Genomic DNA, 15,173 nt, shown 5'->3' with positions numbered 1-15,173 from the left:
GGAGAACAGGATCACCATGAATAATAAACCATTCATATTAACTTGGGTTCACCTCCAGAACTAGGGATGAGATCATCTTCCCCTGTCACAAAGGGGAGAGATAGATATAGGACCACTACTTCTGGGGGTGCGAGCTTTTTAACTCAGCCACAAAAAGGAACAAAATTGTCCCATTTGCAGAGACATGGATGGACCTAGAGACTGTTATACATAGTGAAGTGAGTCAGAAAGAGGTGACAAATATTGTATATTAACACATATATGTGGAGTCTAGAAAAACAGTACAGATGAGCCTATCAAATTACAGAAACAGAGACACAGATGTAAAGAACAAATGTATGGACACCAAGGGGGGAAGGAGTGGGATAAATTGGGAGATTGGGGTTGATGTGTATATGCTACTATGTATAAAATAAATAACCAATGAGAACTTATTGTATAGCCAGGGAACTACTAAGGGCTCTGTGCTGACCTAAAAGGGAAGGAAATTCAACAGGGGATATATGTAAACATATGGATGATTCACTTTCCTGTGCAATAGAAACTAACACAGCATTGTAAAGCAACTACACTCCAATAAAAATTAAAAAAAAAGTGCAGTATAGGACTCCAGGGTGCCCCGTTCACATTCCCACTCATTGTCATTTGTGAAGTTACTCTGACAAGTTTCCAGCAGATGGCAGTAACGTGCTTGAAGAAAGGACAGCTTTCCCTAATGCACACACAGTGAGGTGAGGAGGTAGATAATTAACAAAAATCGAAATTATGTTAGAGGAAGGGCTTCCCTGGTGCCTCGGACGGTAAAGAATTTCCCTGCAGTGTGGGAGACCTGGGTTTGATTCCTGAGTGGGGAAGACCCCCTGGAGGAGGGCATGGCAACCCACTCCAGTATTCTTGCCAGGAGAATCCCATGGAAAGAGGAGCCTGGTGGGTTATAATCCATGGGGTCACAAAGAACCGGACACAACTGAGTGACTAAGCACATTAGACAAAAGTGGTGGTGAAGCTGAGAAATGAGAGTCCTACAACACAGATAATCAAATTCAATGTAAACTTTATAAAAATATATGTGGCAAATTCTATTTAATGAAGTAATTCATTCCATATTTAAGAAATGTTTAAAAAATCTTTATTCAATAAATTCCAATGTATTTATTCTGAAGAAAAAAAGATATCCTAAATTGAAAATCATTATGTTTATCAACAAAAAGTTTTTAAATATCTGTCAGGATTGATTTCTACAAGAGTGGCAGCATTCAATACAGCAAAGACCCTACTCTCTCTCATATCAAATGATTATGGTACACAGAAAATTACTATACCGTGAAAAAAGATACTGATTGGATGGGTGAAATATTATCACTAAAGATCATTATAAGGCATGATTAATTTTAAGAAATCTGAGATTTAAAGAAAGCATTAAATTTTCTTCATTATTTCTCTCATGTATCTACAGAAAGGGAAAATATAGTCAAAACTAAACAAGCAAACAAAGGATAAAATTGGGAATACAGGGTGATACGTCAGGAAAATATTTTAAAAGAGTCTGGCTAATCCATTTTCTTGTTGCTGTAACCTCTACCACCTTCTCTTAATATCAAAGCAGAATTGTATAAATAATTATGATATAAAAATGCAAGGAGTTTTCTTAGGATCAGTTTACATTATGGGTCAATAGTATATGCAACGTGTACGATGAAATGGAACTCCTTTCATATCCTCCCTGTGATCACGGGCATAGTCCCATAAGTAGTAATCCAGGAGAATGGAATTGATCTCGCCAGTAGTTTCTTCACCCTTTTTTTCAATAAGCTCCAGAAGACAATCCCGGATCAGCTCGACACACCAAACTGAGCACCCTCTGATTTCCACCTCTTGCCTATTCCCATAAAAAAGCATTTCTCCTGCAAGGAGGAAAAAGAAAAATAAGCATAATAGTCAATGAAATAAAATGTATTCAAAAGTTGACTGCAGGACAAAATGCAGTATTTAAATAGTATTCATTTTAAAATTGTAAATCTCAGACTTTATTTATTTTTGGTAATTTAAACTATTTCTAAACTCTTGGCATTAATTCAAAATTTCAAGTTAAGTTCCACAAGGACAGGGATCGTGTCTGACTTGATTGTCTCAATATTCATAAGACCTAGCATAGCACCTTGCATATACTAGCTCCCCAATAAATATCTGCTAATTGAATATGGGTGAACCATACATTTTAAAGTACGACAGCAAGATTATTAAATTATTTAAAAGAGGGGATTTAAAATTTGGGTTTGATGTAGAAGAAAAAAAAAATTACTACAAAATTTGGAGGACTCCTACGGGGCCAAATAAACAGCACCTCCCTTACCCTTGAGAACTTACTGTTGTCTTGGGGACACTCCAAATACATCAAGAAAAACCTAGGGATCAAAGTTCTTAGCTTGAGCAAGGAAAACCATGTCTGTTCTTCGGAGTCAGAATCCTTTTGTCAGCTCTGCCTGAAGACAGAGCCGCTAGCTCCTATAGGAACTGCACCGGCAGTGCTTTGCCAGGGAGACTAGAGTTGGGCTCAGCAACTCAACTGTCCATAAAGATGAGGCAGACAGAGTAAGCGGATGCAGCAGCTGGATGCAAAATGTGGTCAATTAGAGAGCATGTGCTGCCCCATGTCAAGGTAGACAGACCCCAAAGTTTGAGCATTTTTCTTCTCTTGGAAATCAGAAAACTGAATTTCATGTGAAATCTAATTGTCAAGTGCTGATAACTAATTAAAAATTGCTTAAAACACTGCTGAAGCCGAACAAAGCACATCTGCAAGCTGCATTTGGCCTCTGGCCACCAATTGGTACTCTTGCACAGAGCTTCACAGTAGCTGAGAAGCCCTGTGGTCCCCTGAGACCTGGGGAAATGCCCTAGCCTCACTGATCCACTCTGTCACTTGGGATCTTAAATAGTGTTACTTGTATCCCTTCCATATGTCAATCTCTTGGGGCAGGTGGAGGAATAGACACTGGCTTAGCATTTGAGTTAAGCCTTTTTGGATGTGTAGGGTTTGAACTGAATAAAAGAAAATCTGCGTGGGGGAAACCAGGCAAGAAAGTGTTTATAAAGATAAGAATGTGTATTGCATACACTCACAAAAAAAAAAGAAAAAGGTCAACTGAATATGGCTGTATGTAGAAGCAGCCCTGACTGCTAAAGGTTGTCCCTTTAAAGGTATTCAACAGTTAACGATCCCAGACATGAGTATTATGATATAAAACAGCTTGCTATTTTTCAAATGAGGAAATGGGCAAAATGGATTGCCCAAGGCTGCATAAAAAATCTGGTAGAAGCAATCATAGGAATAATGGTACCTTTATATTCTGTGTCATTCTTACTTTGGGTGATTGAAATCTATTTCACGGGAGAAAATTACTCAATCATAAAAACAACTTCTTTTAAAAATAAAGAAAAAAGTAGCTGAAAATATTGCCCCAAAAGAGAAATTAACATGAAAATTGTACAATATAATTATTTTCCTTATGCAAAGGAATATTTAAAAAGTGAAAAGTTACTTTTCTACAAACACAATTATCTATAAGATAATCTATAAGACTTTCACTCTTGAGAATGAATATTCAAACTCAATAATGGCAAATAAATAAGCCTAGAAAAGTCAGTGACTTGTGCAAGATAAACCAGAGGCAGACCTTGGAGCCTCCTCACTCAAAATTCAGTACATATTATTTATCTCTCAGCCCACTTTCTATTTCACAGTGTAGTATGCTCTTAAGCTTAATTAATAACACTTAATAACACTGTCTTAGTGTTGCACACTTTCATGTGACATAAATTTAGGTGTCATTTTAATACAAGACTCTGAGATGATGATGTCCAGATAGTGTGATTTCTAGCAATAACCATATTCCACAATGTAAAAAAAAAACAAACCAATTTTCTCTATAATTTAATTGCCCTTACATTCTTTACATGTGCTTTTAACAATAATAGTGTTTTTTTTTTTTTTAAGGGAAGACCTTTTGTGAAAGAAATGACAAAGACTGATCAATTCAATTCACAGTATAACAAAGAATGTCTTAATTAAGCTAGCAAACCTTTACGAAGCTTCTCCAGGAGTTCATCGGAGTATTTCAGGGCTCCCAGGTAAACAAGAACCTGAGGTAATCTATAGTCAGCAAACATGGTGATACTGGAGATGTCTTTAAAGCAGCCATCTCCCTTCCCCTCTAATACACTCCACGTATCTGCCACCAGGATTTGGGCCCTTTTGTAAAAAGAAATTCTTTTCCCCTGATGAATGAAGAGAATATGAATGTTACCTGGGTATCTGAAAGCTTTATGTATACTATTAAAAAAAGGTACACATTGAAAACATTTTTTCAAGGGTAAATAATCTTACTCTTTGGTAAGAATTTGTAGACCTTTTACAGAAAAAAAAGGGAGTCTACACATACTAAATTATCTCTATCACTCCAGGTTTACTTCCTTTATTTTTCAAAGCACATAAAATACAATTCATGCCATCATGGTACTACTTAAGTGTTCTTTTTCAACGACATTACTTCATATACATATTTCTGTGCCACTGTAATTTATCTGCTTACTATGTTTAAGGGCTGGGTAGCATTTCTTTAGAAAGTTTTTTAAAAAAATATATATATGCTTTTCTGACTGCAACATAATTCACATTAATTATATAAAATATAGAAGCATATGGAAGAAAAAATAATCATCCCTGAACTCACTTTTGAAGAGAATTACAATATCTATTTTTTAACTGCTTCCTTTCAGATAAAATGATTAACGTATTTCAGAGATAAAGACACAACTGATCAACAGCTGCTGCTGCTAAGGCGCTCAGTCGTGTCCGACTCTGTACGACCCCATAGACGGCAGCCCACCAGGCTCCCCGATCCCTGGGATTCTCAGGCAAGAACACTGGAGTGGGTTGCCATTTCCTTCTCCGACGTGTGAAAGTGAAAAGTGAAAGTGAAGTTGCTCAGTCGTGTCCGACTCTTAGCGACCCCATGGACTGCAGCCTCACAGGCTCCTCCATCCATGGGATTTTCCAGGCAAGAGTTCTGGAGTGGGGTGCCATTGCCTTCTCTGGATCAACAGCTAGAATTCATCAAGTCAACCATTTTTGGAAATGGTCCAAGTCAATATTTAAGTCCATATAACAAAATAAGCTACCAATTATACACGGCAGAAACAAATTTAACCAAGCTTTATTAAGACAATGTGTCATAATTTAACTCAAAAATTCTCTATAAACTACAAATGCTCATTAGCACTGACTGTGGAAAAACATAATTACAATCTACACCTAGTCTTAATACCAAGGCTAATGACCTCAAATCATCTGTTATAACTGTGAGTCTGCTAACTGTGAATAAGTATCACTGGCTCCCAAAACACATTCTGACCACCTTGGAGAATGTTTAAATAAGTAAATGACATAAAGAAGTAAATAAAAAACGAAGTTAAATTCTTCAAGGATAGACTCCATATAAAGATTCTTTAAGATGATAATATAGATTCCTTTATTTAAAAAAACTCTATTAAAACTACTTATTTTAAAAATATTGCTATACTATCCTAATGAGAAATAACTTAATATTGTTTAACCTTAAAGAATACCCCTTGCAATCAATCCAGATGTACTTTTTCTAAGTAAACTAAGCTTTCCATCTTTTTTTAAACTAAATTTTCTAAAGCTACCACTAAGAAACTGAGTATATTGTTTTCTAGGGAAAACACATACACTCATTTTTTGGTGTAAAGTCTGTAAATTACATTGAGTGATGGGGGAAGAAATCACCACTAAGAAATACTTATATATCATCTGGGAATAATCCATATTCCCAAACCTACCAAAATATGACAACCTGGCAATTGTTCCTTTATGGAAGCTGGACTTGTAGATGGTTCTAATTCAAGTCAACTTTATTGAAGAGCAAGTATAAAACTTAATTCACAAAATAAAACTGTTCCAAAAAGAAGTATTAATCATAATTGTATTATAATAGAAGCTATTGTCTCCTATTTTTAACAAGATTCATAGAGCAAGGGCTTCCCAGGTGGCACTAGTGGTAAAGAACCCTCCTGCGAATTCAGGAGACATAAGAGATATGGGTTCAATCCCTGGGTTAGGAAGATCCCCTGGAGGAGAGCACAATGTCTGGAGATTCCCATGGACAGAGAAGCCTGGCAGGCCACAGTCTATAGGGTTGCAAAGAGCTGGACACGACTGAAGCAACTTAACATGCATGCATGCATAGAACAAACAGGAAAAATCTAGGAGCCAGACTTATATAACAAAATCAGTACCAGCATCTAACAAAACACAAATTGTCACATCATGAGCACTGTTTCCATGGTAGCCAACTAGCGTATCATGAAGGTTAGATTATAATACCCTAAAATGACAACAAAAACAAATTCAAGTGAAGAATCTAAAAATAAACTCAAATCACCTATAAAGCATTTTTTAACAAGCTAATATGGTTTTTAGTTGTCAAATAATTTCAGTAACCAAATCTACATCTCCAAAATATTAACTGATATCACTGAAAACACCAGGAAATCCTCTAGTAACAATTCCTATATGTTCAATAGGGCTTCCCTGTTGGCTCAGATGGTAAAGAATCCTCCTGCAAGGCGGGAGACCCGGGTTCAATCCCTGGGTCGGGAAGATCCCCTGGAGGAGGGCATGGCAACCCACTCCAGTACTCTTGCCTGGAGAATCCCATGGACAGAGGAGCCTGGTGGGCCACAGCCCATGGGGTCGCAAAGAGTCAGACACGACTGAGCGTCCAGGCACACAGCACACATGTTCCATAATACTGCTTTGCAAATCAAATATTCTCAAAACGGTGCCTTTATAAAGTAATAATCAATGTAACACACTATAACCATGAGTTGATTTTCTGCAACAAACTTATCAGGAACAAACTAGAAAGGTTAAGAATTACAAATGCTTAAGAATAACGTAACATATTATCAATTATGCTTAGTCCCTCGGTCCTGTCTGACTGCGACCCCATGGACTGTTGCCCACCAGGCTCCTCTGTCCATGAGGATTCTCCAGGCAAGAATTCTGGAGCAGGTTGCCATGCCCTCCTCCAGGGGATTTTCCCCACCCAGGGATTGAAGCCAGGTTTCCCAAATTGCAGGCGGATTCTGAACCACCAGGGGAGAAAAGCTCAAGCTTTTCATGCATATTTATCAGTATGTCAGCACAAAGGAAGTTGATCTGTTAATTAGGGCTTTTATATAGTTACTGAATGGGCTTCCCTGGTGGCTCAGTGATAAAGAATCCACCTGCCAACACTGGAGATGCAGGTTTAATCCCTGGATTGGAAGATCCCCTGGAGAAGGAAATGGCAACCCATTCCAGTATTCCTGCCTGGAAAATCCCATGGACAGAGGAGCCTGGCGGGCTACAGTCACTGGGGTTGAAAAAGACTCAGACATGATTTAACAACTAAACAACAGTTACTGAATATTCTAAATCAGAGTCAATTTAAGAGCTTTAAAAATAAAGTTCTTTTACCCAGAGATCAGAATCTTTGATGGTGGTGCTTTGGAAATGTATCTGAATTCTGAAGTCTCCTGATTCTGGGGCACAGTCAGGTGGAGAAATCACTCATCTAATCTGTCTCATTTAGACAAATTCTCTAACTTCATTAACTTGTTCACAAAGTCTAAAAACAAATGATAATCTCAGTAAATAAGTGTAACCTTAAAACAATTATAACTATTTTTATGTAACTTGCTGAAGATTAAAAAATACAGCAATTGATACTACTACCATATTATGAAGGAGTAGGGAAAAGGACACTCTAATATGCTACTGCTGATCATCTTTATTATTGTTTTCCTGGAGAAGAGTTACCATTTTTATGTATTATAAGTCTGAAAATCCTGGCCACACTCTAACTCAGTAATCCCATTATGGGGAATCCATTGTAAGGAAATAATTCGGGGTGTTAAACTGCTGTGCAATATTGCTTATTTTTACATAAAACTGGAAACAATAAGATATAAAATTTAATTTAAAAATAAAACTATATATCGCAATTATTGTGGTAAAATAGTTTGGGCAAATAATTATGCTAATATACATCAATACAGTGGAGTACTATGAAGCCATTAAGAAGAGTGGCATGGACAAAAACTGTGCTGTGAAAGAATTTTACTGACATAGATGCTCATAATATATTAAATTTTAAAACAGTTTATATAGCACATTTCTTCCCACAATAATAGTCACACACAGAGAGAAAAAGACCAAATTGTGAACAATGGTTACCTCTTGGCAGAATAAAGACTGCTGCTCTGTACTATCCAAATTCTATAATTAGTTTTACTTTTGCAATTAGAAAATTTTTAAAATATGGATAGAAAGACATTTGAGGACTTCCCTGGTGGTACAGTGGATAAGAATACACCTGCCAATGCAAGGGATATGGGTTCGATCCCTGGCCTGGGAAGATTCCATGTGCCTCAGGGCAACTGAGCGCAAGCACCACAACTATGGAGCCCGAGCCCTACAGCCCATGATCCACAGCTACCGAGCCCAAAGTGTGGCAGCTACTGCGGCCCACACACCTAGAACCTGTGCTCTGCAACAAGAGACCCACCACAGTGAGGAGCCCTGCACGACTCCTAGAGAGCGGCCCCCACTCGCCCCAACTAGAGAAAAGCCCCAGCACAGCAGCAAAGACCCAGTGCAGCCAATAAACAGCCAACTACCATTGTAAAAAATACATTTGATTTTATCACTTTCTGAATTCAGCAGCAGTACCAAAAGTTCATCAGAATTCCTTTAGACTTGGAATTGAGCAAAGTGCTTTAATCATTTATCTTTTTTTTTCCCATTTATTTTTATTAGTTGGAGGCTAATTACTTTACAACATTGCAGTGGTTTTTGTCATACATTGAAATGAATTAGCCATGGATTTACATGTATAAATGAATATGAAGAGTCACAGACGTAGAAAACAAATGTATGGTTACCAGGGGTGGAAGGTTGGGGTGGGGAGATCATTTGGAAGACTGGGATTGACATATACACATTACTCTATATAAAGTGGATAACTAATAGGACCTACTGTGTAGCACAGAGAACTCTACTCAATATTCTGTAATGGGAAAAGAATCTAAAAAGGAGTGGACAAAAAAATAAATAATAAAGAGCAGACATATGTATAACTGATTCACTTTGGTGAATTATTTATGTCACCGGAAACTAACACAAAACTGTAAATCAACTATACTCCATAAAAAATTTTAAAAATAAATAAATATGCAAAGGCAACTTAAAATTAACTAATCAAAGGATTAAGTGAGTCCTCACTATACACTCAGTGACATGTGAGGAATCACAGGGATTCAAGAAGTATCACTTTGGGATAACAATAATGATAATCTTATGAAAATATAAATGAAAAATGAAAAAATGTAGTAATACTTCTTTAAGAAAGTACTAAAATGTTTAAATTTCATTTTTGTTACATTCTGGGGATTTTTCTGTAAGAATGTATTTTAGAAATGAGTACTGATGGGAAATGGCTCAGCTACTAATTTTCATTTTAAAATGTATCAGTGTCAGACTTCCCTGGTGGTCCAGTGGTTAAGACTCTGAGTTTCAAATACAGGGGGCACAGGTGCAATCCCTGGTAACGGACTAAAAGCCTACATGCTGCATGGTGTGGCCAAAAAAGAAAAAAAAAATGTGTTATCAGCCTTAAAATTAATCTATATCCTGGTACAGTTCCTAATTGAACTTCTCAGCATACATAACAAATCAAAAGAAAGCACTCTGCTGTAAATAAAAGAGGATTTCAGCAAACGCTTAGTAACTCAATCTTATCTACCAAAAAAAATTCACTCCTTTCTCTCACAAAAACAAAAATTCAGGACAACTTGAAAGTAAACAACTACATGATGTCCTGAATTCATTCCATCCTAGTGAGTGAGTAAGTAATTGAAAGTCGCTCAGTTGTATCCGACTCTTTGCGACCCCATGGAGTATACACTCCATGGACTTCTCCAGGCCAGAATACTGGAGTGGGTACCCTTTCCCTTCTCCAGGGGATCTTCCCAACCCAGGGATCGAACCCAGGTCTCCCTCATTGTAGGCAGATTCTTTACCAACTGGGCCACCATCCTAAAGTCATGTTAAATTTAATCTTAGCCCTTCTTCTACAACAACCATGTTGATTCTGGAATACACAGATTCCAAGCCACATGAGTGACAGTTTGATTTCTTTTATACACTGTTTAATATATTTAAATGGCCAGCATGATTAAATAAGGAATATGATCCAAATTTCCTGAGAAACAAGGTTGAAATGACATACTTTGAAGACTAAGATAAAGCTCACAGTAACTTCTGCATTAATAAAATGGTTCCTCAGAAGAGAATGGTCTACGGCCATACCAACCTGAACGCGCCCGATCTCGTCTGATCTCGGAACTAAGCAGGGTTGGGCCTGGTTAGTACTTGGATGGGAGAAGAGAATGAAGCTCAACAGTGGCTTAGGGTCTCTTTCCTAGGAACTGCCTGTGTCCATCCATACTACTCTCCACAGTCACACTTAACTGGTCATCATCCATGCCAGGTCAATCAGTCCTTGTCCAGGGGTTTTAGAACTGGAAGCAAGAGAGTTCCTCCCTCTCTCCCTGGTGGCTAAAGTGATAAAATGGGAAACTCTTTTCCCGTTATAGAGTATTGAGTAGAGTCACAGAGTAGGCTATTACAGAGTACTGAGTGGAGTTTTCTATGCTATACAGTAGGTCAGCTATCTACTTTTCTACTTCGTGGAGAAAGTTGGTCAGCAGAAACAAAGAAGACAGGACTGAATCCCGATGGCTTTGAGTCCCTGATCCTGGATATTTATCTCCAAATCTTGTTTTGTGTCTGTCACTTGCAATTAAAAGAATCTTAACATACATAATCAGGCATTTTTCACTTTACAGTGGAACTGAAAAGCTAGCTACTTCTTGACTAAATGACCTAAGATATTGTACATTAGCTAACCTTTCTATTTCTGAGACTTTGGTTCCAGGTCTACAAATAGGACTACAATGCTCCTTGTCCTTAGCCCTACAGAATTGTTCTGTGGATCAAATGAGAGTGTGTGCATGCAAATACCTTGTAAATCATAAAGAGGGATTTGAACAATATTACCAGTAATTTTAGTTGTTGTGGTTACAAAAGGGGAGCTTTAAAATTTCAAGTTGACATGAGTAATTATTAACTTAGTCAAGAGATTTATATATATGGTCCCTCTTAAGTTACTTTCAATTTTATTTAACAGTAAAATACACAGTGATAATGAATTCTAAAAGAATTATACGAAAACAAAATCCAGATGTATACTAGGAGAGTATACAAAATGTTCACCATTTTAAAAGTATGCCTACTTAAATTTTTTTGTACCATAGAGCAAATAATACTGTTAAACTACCCTGTGCATGAAAAAGAAAATACATAGTATATATACATTAGAACTCAGCAAGAAATTTTTTTAACAGAAAATTTAGTATACATTCTGATTCTCATCCAATGAAGTAAAGATTTTGAAGTACTAAAAGGACCTCACTAGGGACTTCCCTGGTGGTCCAGTGGCTAAGATTCCGTGCTCCCAGTGCAGGGGGCCAGGGTTCAATCCCTGGTCAGGGAAGTAGGTCCCACATACCACAGCTAAGACTCGAGGCAGTCAAATGAATAAACAAATACATAAATATTAAAATAAAATAAAAGGACCTCACTATCCCTAAGCGACATCATGTTAAGTTTAGTGTTTTCTTAGGTTTGAAACATTGTAAAGGACAAAAGAATAAAGGAGAAAAACAAAAGAATAAAGGAAATACACTGATTAGAAAACATTAAGAGAAGTAATGTCTTTGAAACACTGCTTAACAATTTTGTTACTGTTCCTTGGTTCCATTAGGAAAAAATTCCAGAATTTAAATTTGTATTCTCCAAAGGATTTCTGAAAGTAAAAGAGTTATCTATGAGGAGATAATTAAGAACTCTAAAATCTCCAGAAGGGGAGCAACTCACCTCAAACTGAGTCACATCTCTGTAAGAAGGAAAGTTTTCAACCACCAGGTGCAATAACTTCTGAGCACTTTTATCACTTTTTTGGACACAATTAAGAAAAGAGCCTCCAAACTTCTCAAGTAGAATTTTCCCGGTTTCATTGAGAATCCGATGCCTCTCTTCTATCAAAGGCATGGGGACATCTGTTTCAGACCGCAGTATATGTCGAACCTCATCAAGGGTCACTGTGGCATAGTAGGAAGCACTAGTTATTGGGATCCCTAAGGAAGAAAAGCACACGCAGAGGAACAAGGTCATACTTTTATATCCATTAGACCCTTGCTTTTACAACATACAATTAAAACGAAACCACTTAAGTATTACAGGAAAGAACTAAAAGTAGATGAATAATTAAAAATCAGAAACTGATCCCTCATTCTGTATTTGCTCGTCTGTACTTACTCATCCACTTCTAACAATTGTAATATTACATCAAATGTATTTTGACTGTGTAAAGTGTGGGATAATATTTGTCCCTTTGCTCCTTAGATGTCATCAGAGTGGTGTTCCCTAGAAAACTGACTTTCAGTCTTAGCTGCGACAGTGGTTAAGTATCAGAATCATTTCACACGGAACAAAGATTTCATGCCAGCTTCTCGTACTTTTATTTTAAGCAGAGATACCGGCAATAAATTCGGCTTATCAATATATTATTCCATGTCCCAACCCACTCTGTGGGACCCTCCCAGTAAAATGAAATCTCAAAGCCACTGGGTCTGACCGGGAGTAGGGGTACCAACCTTCTTCCAGAGCTCTGTTGACCGCGGCGCAAAGGGACCAGTACCCACTGTACGTCTTTCCCCCGAACCCCACCAGACATTTATGCTCGTCACTCTCCGACCAGAAGGAGAAGTTGAGCGTGTCTATCAAGAACACCCAGTTAACGGCGGCCTCGTCTGCGCCCCTAGGGTTCAGCTCGTGAATCTCCTTCCAGCCCCCAATGCGCAGCTCGGGCCCCGTGGCCTTGGCCAGCAGCAGCTCGGCCACCCTTCGCACGCCTCCGTCGTCAATGAACACATCTCGACTGTTCTCGGCAATGAATTTTGCAGACTCCCTGGGAGTCAGAAGCCCGTCCATCCCGCACTTCTCCTGTGGGACAGGAACCGACACTTTTGCCCGCGGGCTGGCCAAATGCCCTTTCCTCTCTAGCAGGGACAAAGGTCAGGGTTCCCCTACGACTTTCCCTCCCTTCCCACCACGGGATCGTTGCCCTAACAGGCTCCCGCCCTCTCAGAGAGGATAAGAGAACCGACAGTGTCTAAGTCCCTTACGGCCCCGCGCGCACCACTGGGGAACAGAGAAAACCAGCCCGCGGCTGCAGGCACTTCCGGGAGGGTGGCCCCGCCCACTCGGGCCCGGGCACGCGCCCGAGACCCGCTTCCGGTTCTGAAGGTCCGGAAACCGCACCGAAGCGTCGGTCGCGCGCCTGCTGGGAGTTGCCCAACCCGAGACCTGAGGGCTTGCTCAGCTGTTTTGCCCGTGCACCCACGCTCCCCCGGGCAGGTGGGCCTGCGAGACCGCTGTGGCCCGAGTTTCAACGACTCCAGCCGGTGTACTTTGTTGCTCCCAGTCGGCTCCTGCATTTCTCCTGTCTACTGCCGGCGAAGTCTGGGCAGGACACCGTTGGCGACACGCTGCAGCCAAGTTCCTGGGACTCGAGGAACTTCATGGCCGTGGGTGATCGTATCGGGGACCGAGCCACCCCAAGACAGCGACACGGGTTGGCGGTCTCCCCAACACCTATCCCCCAGGCAGTCCTCTTCATTTTGCTGTATTCTTGGCCCCTTTGGTGGTTCAGACGGTAAAGGATCCGTCTGCAATGCGGGAGACCTGGGTTTGATCCCCGGGTTGAGAAGATTCCCTGGAGAAGGAAATGGCAACCCACTCCAGTATTCTTGCCTGGAGAATCCCCATGGACAGAAGAGCCTGGCGGGCTACAGTCCATGGGGTTGCAAAGAGTCGGGCATGACTGAGCAAATAAGCACAACTGGCCCATTGGGAGATTTAGGACTGGTTGGAATGTTTGGGGAAATTGGTGAGGAAACATCTATTTAAATGGTTAAATTAATCTTGTGTGTCTGGATTTGTGCTTAAATACTGAAATACTGAATCCCAGTTAGTCTTGGGCCATGTCAAAAGCAGCAACTGTAATCCCCGGTTTTGCTAGAGAAACTGAGTGGTTCAGTGGTCAGTCCCTGGTCACAGCAGTGGTCTAGGCTGAGATGAGAGCTCCAGTCAAAGGCACTTTCTGTTAACCAAGCTTAGCAATGCCAACTATCCTGGTCAAGTAGGGACTATGTCAGTGGCTCTAATCAACTGAGGAGACATTATTAGAAGATATAAGTATCCCCTCACAACCCCAAACTTTAAAAACAACAAAAAACAAAACACAAACTTTGTAGTAGGATGAGGAAAGAATTTTAGAATGACCCAAATTTGCCTAGTGATGAAATTTTAGAAAGGAGGCAAATATTTTTTTCTCCTTTTTTCCATGGGTCATATTACATGTTCACATCTTTGAAAATCAACTATTAAAAACAATCATCAGTAGTCATCTCTAGTTACTGAATTTGGGGAGGATTTGGAACCTTTAAGTCTGACAACTGTGCCCCTAGGAAAGCAGAACATCTTCATCCCTCTAGTTTCTCCATTTGGATGAGAAAAACGAACTTTAAGAACTTCAATACGATTTGCTGCTGCTGCTGCTGCTGCTGAATCGCTTCAGTCATGTCCGACTCTGTGCAACCCCATAGACGGCAGCCCACTAGTCTCCGCCATCCCGGGGATTCTCCAGGCAAGAATACTGGAGTGGGTTGCCATTTCCTTCTCCAACGCATGAAAATGAAAAATGAAAGTGAAGTCGCTGAGTCGTGCCCGACTCTTTTAGCGACCCAATGGACTGCAGCCTACCAGGCTCTGCCGTCCATGGGATTTTCCAGGCAAGAATACTGGAGTGGGGTGCCATTGGCTCTCTGACGATTTGCTCTCCCTGAAAAAGTAATTAGTACAGTAACACAGTTATTGAATAAATGTCAACCTATTGACTATCCCAGCAGTTCTAAGTCTTGGG

The 15,173-nt window shown here is 39.6% G+C and overlaps 1 protein-coding gene across 3 annotated transcripts; it reads right to left on the bottom strand.

The window, feature by feature from the left end:
* Positions 1 to 1,106: 1,106 nt before the first annotated feature.
* Positions 1,107 to 13,382, bottom strand: QNG1 (Q-nucleotide N-glycosylase 1). Of its 3 annotated transcripts, none has more exons than XM_020870575.2 (4): positions 12,844 to 13,382; positions 12,065 to 12,324; positions 4,083 to 4,278; positions 1,107 to 1,904 (listed from the first exon to the last, which is right to left on the bottom strand). In XM_020870575.2, exons 1-4 carry the CDS (start codon positions 13,178 to 13,180, stop codon positions 1,672 to 1,674), a joined length of 1,026 nt encoding a protein of 341 aa, XP_020726234.2. In that variant the 5' UTR covers positions 13,181 to 13,382; the 3' UTR covers positions 1,107 to 1,671. The 3 variants fall into 3 exon arrangements, with proteins under 3 accessions (XP_020726234.2, XP_070315660.1, XP_020726235.2); XM_070459559.1 differs by having other exon boundaries at positions 1,107 to 1,901; XM_020870576.2 differs by having other exon boundaries at positions 12,065 to 12,288.
* Positions 13,383 to 15,173: the final 1,791 nt, after the last annotated feature.

The sequence above is a fragment of the Odocoileus virginianus genome, chromosome 31 (assembly GCF_023699985.2).
Source record: "Odocoileus virginianus isolate 20LAN1187 ecotype Illinois chromosome 31, Ovbor_1.2, whole genome shotgun sequence".
Classification (NCBI taxonomy): Eukaryota; Metazoa; Chordata; class Mammalia; order Artiodactyla; family Cervidae; genus Odocoileus; species Odocoileus virginianus.
This window is presented reverse-complemented; position numbering and strand designations above follow the sequence as displayed.